Source organism: Meleagris gallopavo, chromosome 1, assembly GCF_000146605.3.
Source record: "Meleagris gallopavo isolate NT-WF06-2002-E0010 breed Aviagen turkey brand Nicholas breeding stock chromosome 1, Turkey_5.1, whole genome shotgun sequence".
Lineage (NCBI taxonomy): Eukaryota > Metazoa > Chordata > Aves > Galliformes > Phasianidae > Meleagris > Meleagris gallopavo.
This window is the reverse complement of record NC_015011.2, coordinates 7,998,475-8,010,710: the sequence shown is the minus strand read 5'-3', so window position 1 is coordinate 8,010,710 and position 12,236 is coordinate 7,998,475. Positions and strand designations below refer to the sequence as shown.

Below are 12,236 nucleotides of genomic sequence, written 5' to 3'. Positions count from 1 at the left end.
CCAATTTAATGCTGTATAACTACGACTAGCACTGTTTAAAAAATAATAATAATAAGGTTAGGCTACCTGGATTTAACATATTTACCTGCTTTCAAATGAATACTTGTTTTATCTCTTGGAAACAATGGTATATTGGACACACCTCCCAAGTAAAAAGATGAAGCTTAGTTCATATTTGAGGTGCCAATGGAGAAATTCACGACTGCAGATAAGTTACTCAAAGCTCAAGGTGTCAGCTTCTTCCAGTTGCCACCATGGAGGAGTCTGGAGATGTTCTCCATACAGGTTGTAAGAGCAACTCTTTAAGATTTAGAGGAACAAAATGATGTTAGTGCATGGTATAACAAAGAATTGTATTAAATATAAGCAACGACCAGACAACCAATTAGGCTGACACATTCATACTCCACTTCGCTTGTTCTTCTTTCTAGCCTGAGAACTTGCTTTACTACAGCCAGGATGAAGAGTCAAAAATCATGATCAGTGATTTTGGATTATCTAAAATGGAGGGTAAAGGAGATGTGATGTCCACAGCCTGCGGAACTCCTGGCTATGTTGGTAAGTGATTTGGTTATACTGTTATTTCACTCCTCTCAACTGCAACACAGAAACATAGTGAAAAAGGATATGAGAAAGGGAATAATTCATTTTCTAGTTCTACTACATAGTGCACAGGAGATTTTGCAGGTATTTGTTAGAACTAGAGATTTCAGAAGTTGCTGATGTTGTGTCCTGTGTGCTCTTCTCCCTTGGATCGCAATCCTGCAATCCAGCTCAGGGTTTGTGGGATTAGCTTTCATGATTATATTTCTCTGCAAAAGGATTTTTGTCAAATCCTCTGCCTGTAGCTAAATTAGAAGCATGCAAAGAATATATTCAAATGCAAGAATCTATAATACCAAAACACTTTACATAATGTAGCATATTACTTTAATCGTAAAAAACAGTGTTTCCTGGAATCCTCTGACAGAAGACAGTAAAATGAAAGAGCTAAGTTTATTCAGAAAAGTTCAGTAATCCTATATTTCAATTACATTAAGTTACTGACTTGTTTAAGTATTTAAAAACCCCTTAGATCCCTGACCCTTCCTAGGTAGTAGCAATTTGTTACCTATCATATATTCCTCGATATTTTGTCCATTCTGTAGTGATTGTATCAGATTACTGATTAGAAGTGCATTTACCAGTATCCTTCTAAAAAAGTTAAAGCAACGGAATATGAGAAAAATATGGCAGATGATGACAGGATCTGTGAGAAAACACTTTTTGAAATATTTACTTCATGCATGGGACATCCAGCAAGCCAGTATTTCTTACAATACCTAGCTAGCCAGGTGAGAGGGCAAAATTAATGTCTGGGGTTAACTTGTGGCTAAATCCTTGAAACTAAAATGACAGTGTCTTTTCCAAGGATAGATTTTCTGTCTTGTAAGACAGACTTTATGTTTTCTACCAGTCACAGAGAGGCTTCTTTTGCTTTGCAGCTGCCATCTCACCTCAGATATCCTGAGATAAGATACCAGATATCCTGGTATAAGAACCTAAACAGATTATGAAGTTAGGACACACAGTGATCTGGATTTGTCCCAGGAATACCTTTTTCCAGGCATTATCTTCATGATACACAGGCACACTTCGTCTTGATAACATCAGGAAAAAAAAGAAGTGATGACTTTCTTCTTCCATCGAGATGACATCATATCATAAATGCATGAGTCAAGATTCCCTCCATACAGCCCGAATAACTGTCTTGTGTAATCACACCAGACTGGAAATCTTTTTCCAAAGCCTTAGCAAGATCTGAGCTTAGACAGCAATTTTCATAATTTTTACTATCAGCTCTTCTGTCTTTAATTAACAATTTTTATTTTGCTCTCAAATGGGCACTGACTATAATATGTCTGCAAGATACATGTAAGTTGAATGTTAGGTTTGTTGAAGTGCTGATAAAAATGAAAGAGTGCAACCCTGCTCTGGCACTATATGATCTCATGTGGCTTCTCATCCATTTAAGAAAATGTGCTATTTTGGAAAGGAAGCTCTCGAAGCATGCAACATGAATTGTCATGGAATCATCATTGAATCATCATAGAACCCTTTGAGTTGGAAAGAACCCTTAAAGGTCATCTGGTCCAACTTCCCTGCAGTGAACAGGGACACCTACAGCTAGATCAGGTTGCTCAGAGACTCATCCAATCTGACCTTGAATGTGTCCATGGACACATCCACCACTTCTCTGGGCAACCTGTGCCAGTGCCTCACCATCCTTATCATAAAAAACATCCTCTTTATGTCCAATCTAAATCTTCCCTCTTTTACTTTGAAAATATTTCTCCTTGTCTTATCACAACAAACCCTGCTAAAATCTTTCTGTCCCCTTCTTTCTTATAGCCCTGTTTTAGATATGAAAGGCCGCTCTCAGGTCTCCCTCTTCTCTTCTCTTCTCTTCTCTTCTCTTCTCTTCTCTTCTCTTCTCTTCTCTTCTCTTCTCTTCTCTTCTCTTCTTCAGGCTGAACAGCCCCAGCTCTCTCAGCTTGTCCTCATAAGAAAGGTGTCCCATCTTTTGGATCATTTTTGTGGCCCTCCTCGGGGAGCGCTCCAACAGGTCCACATCTCTCCTGTACTGAGAATTCCACATCTGCATGCAGTGCTCCAAATGAGGTCTCACCAGCACAGAGCAGAAAGGCAGAATCACCTCTCAACCTGCTGGCCATGCTTCTTTTGATGCAACCCAGGATGCAATTGGCTTTCTGGGCTGTTGGGACACCTTGCTGGCTCATGTCCAAACTGGCCATCCATCAGTACCTCCAAGACTCTTTCAGCAGGACTGTGCTCAATACTTTTGTTCCCTGGCTTGTATTGATAGTGGGGGTTTCTGTCACCCATCTGCAAGACCTTGCACTTGGGAATGTTGCACCTCATAAGGTAAATCGCATAGCTCCACAGTTGCCAAGCAGCATTTAAACCCGGGATTAACTTCTACATTATTTGACAGGGGGAAGTGCTGCTTTGCAGTGGGCATCAGAACACATGGATCCTAAGGCATGTGTATTAAGACATGCCATTACCTGAGGATTAAGCCTCAGCATTGCCTTAATTCTTAGTCTGGTCTACAGGGCTCACACATGGGACTTCTGCTATTCATTCCCTACCTGGAAAGGAAACCTCCGAGGAGGGACATGGCTCAGTGGGCATGGTGTGGATGGATTGATAGTTGGATTTATGATCATAGAGGTCTTTTCCAACCTTAACAATTCTATGATTCTACAAGCTTCTCTTGGACCCACTGTTCAAGCCTGACTAGGTCTCTTTGGAAAGCATCCTATCAATTGTTGTACTTGGACAGATGTTTCGCAGCTCTCATTACTCATGATCTGGATGCTGATAGCTACAGAAGTGCCTTCCGGTCCTTTATTACCTTATTGAACACAAGATTTACTCATTGTGGTTCAAGAAGTTATGGACATTTATTTCAGAAGTGCTGACAGGAGTTTTTCACCTCTCACACAAAGAAAACCTCTTCAAATATTTGTTCTATTCCTTTTTTCTTTTCCATAGGACAGAGCTCCTATTATTGATACTTTTTTTGTTTAAATAATTGGTTGCCCAGACAACATTTTCCAGGCAGTGAATGTTTTTGTTGCCATTCCTCGCAATAATGCTGTCCTCTGTTAGTGTTACACCCAATTACATGTCTTCTGCATACATATTCTGCAATTTGTACCTAAAAGCTTTCATGCCTTTCAGTCTCACTCCAATGCCCTCAGTAAATGCAACAGATCTTCCCTCTACTGGCACAACATGAATATGATCAACCTCCACACCTTTATACCAAATCTTTTTGTTTTTCTTCCAGCTATTTTAATCAGCTTTGAAATAACGCTGAAGGATTCTCGGCTTACAACTTAATTTCTGACAGTTTTCTTTAAAGATAAATAGAACATCCCATTCTCTAAGATTTAATGAGAAATTAATATTTCTTGTCAGTTTAACTTCACTTTTATATTTCTGGGAAAAAATAGGCAAATATCACTTGCCAAAGGCACCAGGACTCAGTTAAGAAATCTTTAATGTCTACTACTCTTTATACTTCATCTGCTGAAATGGATCCAGTCAGATCCCATTATGCAAAGTGCTCTACAAGCTTCTGACTTTGTATCAGACTTGATCTTACCTCAGGTTTGCTGTCCCTCATATCTGCAAATATGCAAGGCCCCATGCCTAATTTCCACAAATAATGTATACTTTCATCTCTCTATGATTCAATTTTTTAGTTAATCAATCTTTTTTAGTTTTAGCTCTAAAGAATGATGGTATCTAAGACACCAAATTCCTGTCTGTGTGGTTCAGAAGTTCAGCAAATAGAGGAAGGTAAAGTTATAACTTAGCTTCTTCAGAAATACCAGCTTTCTTTCTGAAAAGCAAATTGTTACTTATTGAATTGGTGGATGTCTAAGTTGTGCATAACTAGTAATGCGTGAACACATTGGCTTGGCTTTAAAGGCTCTGCTTTACAGATTAAATTACTGTCAACAGCTCAGAGACCTTATTATTTCAGGAGTCTTGTCAAAGATTTTAGTCCTGAAAGATGACTGTCAGAATATTTTCACCCAATTGGATTTAGCTGGGGGTACTTCTATTAAGATACAAATCTGAGCGTTTACTTATAGTAGATAAGAAGGTCTGATAATACAGCCTTTTCTAATGAAACAATCTTCCATTTTCTTATCTGCTTTCCACTCTTATCTCCTTCCATTTCCTGTAAAGAGAGTTCAGGTGATGAGCTGGGACTAGATACCCAACTTAGAGATAACAACATAAATGAGGTAAAATAAGTTGGCTTGTGTGATTTAACTCTTTGTAAATTAGGTATGTGGATTGGTTTGCATGGATCCCACCCATTTTCTAGTCTGGAGAAGAAGTAGTGTTTTCCAAATTCTCTGAATGATCTATGGGATTATGGGCAAGATCTGTATAAGCCATTAGTAATATGTTGATTTAAACATTACAGATGTGGACTGCTTGGAGGCTGTTTATAAAAGCTTGGTTTTGATGGAGGAGGTGTTCAAAACTGCATGAAAATGAGTTGTCGTTGAGGTGTGTCAAGTTGGGCACTCAGTGAGTGACTCTCCAGTCACTCAACAAATTCCTCTGAAGATATTTTGGCTGCTTGGAAACTAGATCTTGCTGATTGACCTTCTGTGAGATTTGATCTCTCAAAAGCTTTGGTTACTTCTGCAGATGGGACTTAGACTCACAAGATGCTTACAGAAACTGAAACTTTCAGTTCTGAAAAATATATTGGAAAGTCTGTCTCAGCAATCTGATCTCCATTTGCAGAGACACTGAATTATTAACTGTGTTTGTGGCTGGTTAATATCTTAATCCTACTGAGATTTAAAATTCTTGTTTGGGGCCCAAAGCAACTTCAAGAAAAATTTTGTTGTATTTCCCTGTCTTAAGGATTGAGCTAGACCCTGGATTTGTGACTGATCCCTGAACACCTCACATCACTTACTGGTTTTATTCTCTGTAGTGGCTTTAGAAAAGGTCATCTCACACCTTTCAGCTCTGCCTGAAATCCAATAGGAAGTCCAGATCTTATCAAAGTCCCGTGCAAGACTGAAGCACTTAAGTAAACAATAGATTTCCACGTTTACTTTTGACTTTACTTGGTATCCTTTGAGCAAAATGCTTGAGAATACTCAATAAACCTTTGGAATATCCTTATTTGCAAAAAGCAACCCCAGGAGTTGTTTAGGCAGTAACATGACTAATAAAGTAAAAATAAAGCATGGGAATTACTCTGATCAAGGCACAGCTGGTGACAGTGCAGTCACTCAACTCCAGGAAATGGACTCTGCTAGGCTGTGGATGTAGCTGTGTTATATCCCATGATGGCTACTTACCGACTCAGAAACATGACATGGGGACAAGTGGACCAAAAGAAACTAGTGGGGCTACACCAAAACACTGCTGTCCTTACAAAACAGTACTAAACTGGAAAGTTTTGGCCAACCAGAACAATCGGAACACTGGAGGACTGTGTGAGAGAGGGAAACAAGTGGGTTTCATCCCAGGAGTCAGTGGAAAAGACAGGCTTCTGGCTTGTGATGAAGCTGCTTTATGTGTCTCAGCCTGTTTGCTCTGTGAAAAAGACATTTGTTATGATGGCAGCAGAGCTCACACTGCTCGTGCACCATCTTTGGGTAGGTTCTTAGAGCAACCAAGCATCTACTTAGTAGTGTGGAGTTCCTTTCTGTCCTCTCTTGGTACCCTCAAGAGCCCTAAGCAGCAGGTCTAACAGCATTTCTCTGTGGTGTCTCTTACAAACCCTGTCCATTACTCACCTTTCATTTTGAATTTCATGAGCACCAGCACAGCTCTTTCACATTTCCCCATCTCTCCTTAAGAGACATGTACATGGCCCTGAGTAGTTACTAGCTGAACAACTAGTCCTGGGTTTTGCAAGGCTAGTTTGCTGGGACAGCTGAGTTGTTTCCCTACCCAGTGTAAATAGGTCCCTGATTATTTTAACTGTATTTAGATATTTTTATTCCTCCCACATTTACAGCACCCTCCTGACTTGTCAGTCCTATGGGAAGTCATCAGAACCATCACTCTTTGATCAAATGCATCATTCCTTCTGGCATGCCATACATAGGAATCCATATAAACCACAGAAAATAGCATTAGATTGAGTTCCTGTGAGACAGCAAAATCTGGTGGGAGTAGTAACATCGTGAGAGTGAAGGAGAACCACTTTTAAGTATGAGACTGGGATGAAGGGCAGACACCCTCATGACTTCAACAGGCTTAAGCTACCAGAGCAATCCGCATCAGCTGAGCTCTTTGCAAGAACATGAACTGCTGGGTTTGGCATCCAGCAGCTGCATTTTTAGGGAGCTTATCGGGAGCTGCGCCCACTGGGGGTAATGGCATTGTGCTCTGAAAGGTTTCCAAATCTTTTTATTCTGAACTCTTTCTTAAACCCTTCATTTGAAATAAATCCTTCAATTTTTATCTTACTAAAAAAACAAATAAGGAACCTATCTGTAAGTCAGCAGGTTATCTGGCCTGGAAGTGAAGTGCCTTCATTATCCAAAGAAAGATATAACTCATTGAGGACTGGTTTTCTTGTCCTTCCGATTCCTTTGGCTTCAAGGTTCAGAAAGAGAGATCTGAATACCTTTTTCTTTCTGCTCAGACATCTTTTCCTGGCACCAGAAATGGGAGTTTTGACTTTTCCATTCTCCTTGCTGCTGTTTTGCTTCTTCAGTCAACTGTGTTGATCCTTTAACACCATCAGCTCTTGTTTTTCTTTTGCATTGTTTCCTGCTTTCTGAGGCATTGATCTGTTGTCATTTCTAAGGGTTCCTCTGACTTGTTTTTCAGCTCATTAAATATTTCCATCTTTTTTGTATATCACAGACAGATGATGCTTAGCTTATGCTTCCATTGCTTGTTTGCTTTTTGGAGCAAAACACAAAAGCAGCCCTTTGGCCATAAAATAGTTATCTAAAGCTCCTGCCTTCCTTCATTAAAGTTTATCAGAGGTGAGGTGATAGACTCATATCAGATTTGGCTTGATCCTGCAGTGTCCTTACCTGCTTCACAGCCACTGTCCATAGCATCAATTGCCTGTTATCAGTGCTTTGCTCTCCTGTAAAGCAGAAAGAAATACTCCAGCACAGCTTTGATGTTTAAGAGAGAGAATCTTTATTTAGTTCACATTCCCTCATCTCAGATTTGTTTTCTATTATGTTAATGTGGCATATCTGTATAACGTCAGGAGCTCACTTGTATCTGTGGTGTTCAGGAGCAATTTGCATAATATTTCCTTTGGGGAATATGCATTGTATAATGTTTACCAATCTTGAAAATGGTGCAAACTGGAACTGACAATCAAAGGAAGAAGAGATATGTGAATAGAATTTTGAAAATTTAGAAATGGGAGACATCTAACCACCAAAGCACATGGGAAAACAAACATCCCTCTTCATCATGCTTTCTCACAAAACTCAGTCACAAGAGATGGGACAAAAAGGGAAACTGAGTCCTACAAACCTTATTTGTTGCACAGCTTCATCTCCTTTTATAGTAAGAACATTTCATCCTTTTTCCTGATACAGCAGTATTTCAGTGTCCTGGAAGGAGTCAGGGACTTCTCAGGATTTGGGATGCAGGTTTCTGCAAAACACATGTTGCCAGGTCAGGAGAACTTCGTGCTAGGTGCAGAGTGGAGAGAAACATCTTTTGGCATGTCAGTAGACAGGTATTGTAGTATGCACACATGATAGCACTGAATGATGATGAACATGTGAATAGAAGGAAACAGAATCATAGAATGGCCTGGGTTGAAAAGGACCACAGTGATCATCTAGTTTCAATCCCCTGCTGTGTGCAGGGTCGCCAACCACCAGACCAGGCTGCCCAGAGCCACATCCAGCCTGGCCTTGAATGCCTGCAGGGATGGGGTGTCCACAACCTCCTTGGGCAATTTCTTCTGCATGCAGGAGTTCCAGTTTGTAGGGTGACTCAAAGATTGGGGTTACCTTCACCTCGTGCTGCAGACTAAGGCAAACCCATCCTCCGAAGCCTTCATAGTCCCCCTACCAGCTATACCTTTACCTATGTTCCCTTGGATTTTTTCCTTTCTGCAGTGTCTACCCAGTGACTTGACCCGTTCTGTCCTTCTACTACTTTTGGAAATGCAACCTGGATGTCCTCTCTCATCTGCTTTGTGCACTGTCTTCCTGTTAGTCTCTTCTTTAAGCTCCCATGCCCAGGCACCAGAAAGACTTTTCAGTTTCTCATTAATGCCTCCTGCTCCATTCCTTGCTGGCATTTTTGACTTTAGTTTTACTGACTTGTCTAGTTTAGGAAGACTGCTCTTAGAAGAGTTCCTGCCAATACACCAAAAGCTTATACAGCAAATAAGTGTAAGGCTTGAGCTTTAATATATTTATGTTCTTCAAAGTTTTCTTCTTTGTTCTATAAATAAATAATTTGTGGCTGGTAAGACTCCTAGCACAGTAAGGTGTAATACCAAAGAATTATTTTTGCTGGTATTTAGCCTCTGCTTTAGGGTTTTTTTGTTTTGGTTTCATTTGGTCTCTTTTTTTTTTCTTTTTCTTTTTTTTTTTTGGAGCATTTGAGTATTCAGAGGAAATACTGAAATACAAATGGTGACTTGTTGCATTATTGTGGACATTTTGCTTTGAAAATGCTTTGAACACGCTAAAGCTTCTTTACATGAGAAAGATTAGAGTCATGGGTTTTTAAAAATTGGCTTTATGCATTTTCAACTGAAAAGTCCAAACAAAGAAAGTGTAATAGTTCAGGAACCCAAATAAAAATTAAAAACCACTTTTTCAGCTTTCAGTGGTTTAAGAGAGGAAAGTAGACTCACAAAGAGTTCCAGTAAATGGCCATAGCCATACTGTCACTTCTAGCAAAGTTCAGGCTACAGTAGTGGGAAAGCAATACAGAAACAGAGGGGGCTCCATTTCTTTGTGTCCAGTTCCTGTTGCTTTATGTTTCTTACTCTAAAAGGCAGGAGGACAAATGATTGCCTCTTACTCTTACACCCAGGAGGCTTCATTAGTCAGCAGGTGGTGGCATGGTGACACAGCTCTACCTCCTCTTCTGCAGTCCTAGCCTATCACTTCCCCGACTCTTCATACTTTCTAAGTTGTCTCTTGAAGTCCCTCGTTTGGTAGAGTAAGACAGTGGAGCTGCCAGGGTGAAAGGGCACTGCTCCAAAGCTCAGCCCCAAATGTCCTAAACTTCCTCTGGGAAGCAACTGATGGCCTTGCTGCATTTAAATTTTTATTGTTTTTTTGTCTTTGTTTTTCATTTCTTTCTATGGTGGCAGAAAATAGGGAATTTGTTCCTTTTCAGGAGTCCTACTTCTTTTTGAGGATAAGAGCTTCAAAAACATCAGAGTTTTTTAAAAGGTGAGGGTTGAACGTAGAAGGTGACAAAGAATTTCAGGTTTCAGGGAGCACTATCAACTCCTACTTACAACATTCCAGTAGTTGGTCTTGTAACTTGTGCTTGTCTGTCTTTTTTATTTCAGCTCCTGAAGTGTTGGCCCAGAAACCCTACAGCAAAGCTGTGGACTGCTGGTCCATCGGGGTCATCGCATATATCCTGTGAGTATCCACTGGGTTATCAATCACAGGCAGCTTTTGGACCCGCAATATATTCTTCCATCATATATTCACCCTCTTTGTATGGTCCAAGAAAATTAATCTCTGATGCTTGTGAGCCAAGATAAAATGGACTTTGGATGCCTCCTAGTTACATAAAGGCTAAAAATTGGGCAGAAACAACGATGAATGAACCAGAACCCTTCAAAAAGTGAAAATCCCTGCTCCTGACTGAATTACATGTTGTACAGTAGCATGGACTTCTTCAGACCGTGGTGTTAGTGAAGCTATTCCCTCATCTGCTCAGGTTAGCATTGACCAGAAGCAAGTTTGACCATGTCCAGAGGGCACAGCATCATGCCTATAGTTATATCCTAAAGTATCATAGAATCTCAGAATGGCTTGGATTGGAAAGGACCTTAATGAAGTACAAATGGCACTTCTTTCCTTGAGGAGGTATCAAAGGAACAAGAGCTTTTTACATACTATAGTAAATTATTTTCACCAAAGCTCAATATAAAATGAGATTTCTACTGAAAATGGTGGATCATTTTCTTTAACACCTTCAGCATCTCCAACCTTCTGGTCCCATAGGAGAAGATGAGTTTATTCCATTCCTGTCCTGTTCATATCAGAATTGTCAGTGCTTTCCTTTCTTATTTTTTATTTTTTATTTTTGTATTTAGTTTTTTTACAACTGTCAGAGTTATACAAAGCTGAAGGAAAAAAAATAACAACTTCAATGAGAGCACAGCATTAAAGCATTCCTGTTTTGTTTCCTTTCTCCTTGTGCAAACATTTCATGGCCTGTCAACATGAATAACTTTTTGATGTAGTAGGTGCAATTGTGCCAGAACACACCTGTCTGCTCTGTTATCCACTCTGTGCAATGTTCATTCTTTACAATTTCATTTAGTCTTAAACAAAATAGCTTTTATATATAAAATAGTATGAGAACACTTGGTTTATTTGCTTGTATGTTTTTTCTATTTAAAGTAAAGCCTTGCCTACAAACATCAGCCTTATGGCTGGCTTTGCCATTCTACATGAATATTTGAAAACTACTTGAGTAAAAAAACTTTGCAGGGAGATGGATTTAACCTGGAGCAACAATCAGCAGATGGGTTCAAAAAATTTTTGCATAACAAAGCAAAAATCAACAGTGCTGACACTGACTTTTTGTCAAAATCCAGCAGGGGAAGGAAAGAGCCAGACAGCGGCAAGGAAGGGGCCAGACAGGCCAAAATACCTCAGAGACTGCTTCATACATCACTTCCTAATGCTCTTTTAGATGAGGGTGGAGTGTGTTGACCCAAACTAGCCATCTTGCAGAAGCAAATCTGAAAATGGGAGACCTAGATATTTTTTTGGTATTTTTGTCTTTGCTAGCCTTTAGTGGACAGTCAGATAGAGTTGTTCCTTTTGCTTTTATAGTTCTTTGCTGAGTACCAGCTTCAAATTGTAGACAGAGGAGGATGCAGGTGGAAGACAGGAGGCAGTACTCTACTCTGCCTCACTTCCAGGCCTGACTACTGCCCAGGTTCAGTTGAACGTCATATATTCACTATGAAAATACGTGTCCATCTGACCGCCTGCAGAATGGGGGGACTAGTTCCTTGGAGATAAATGTCTCTTCTTTCCTCCAAGTCCTTCCTTTCATTCCCATTCAACTATAGTTCGTGGACCAAAGGTTTTTGCTACTGGCAGACCTGATGTGATTTCATTTGTTGCTTTTAATGTGTTTTGCTGTGGAATGAGACAGCACTAAGCAAACTTCAGCCCTTCTAAAGAAAACATCTTCAGTAAGGGAAAAGTTTTAATCTTTTCCATAAATCATGAGAGGTTGCTTTTTCTATCAGGTCCACCTCAGTCATTTCTTGCTCTGTTTTCTAAATCAACACGTTAGGCTTTTCAGACAATTTTGCATTGCTTTACAGGGAATTCTCATCCCTGAAGGCTTAAATCAGCTCAGTAAGAACGAATCCCTGTGAATTCCTGTTTGGAGGACAAGGAAACCTTTTCAGGGTTTCAGTGCTTCATGTAATGAGGTCTTGATTTGTATTTTGTACAGTCAAAATTAAT

At 39.8% G+C, this 12,236-nt stretch overlaps 1 protein-coding gene across 1 annotated transcript in view; it reads left to right on the top strand.

Moving 5' to 3' along the window:
• Positions 1-12,236, top strand: part of CAMK1D (calcium/calmodulin dependent protein kinase ID) — a 116,537-nt gene that overhangs the window by 85,810 nt on the left and 18,491 nt on the right. Inside the window, exons 5-6 of the mRNA XM_019611076.1 lie at positions 432-558; positions 10,082-10,157. Of these exons, the coding sequence (XP_019466621.1) occupies positions 432-558; positions 10,082-10,157 (203 nt within the window). The remainder of the gene's footprint in view (positions 1-431; positions 559-10,081; positions 10,158-12,236) is intronic.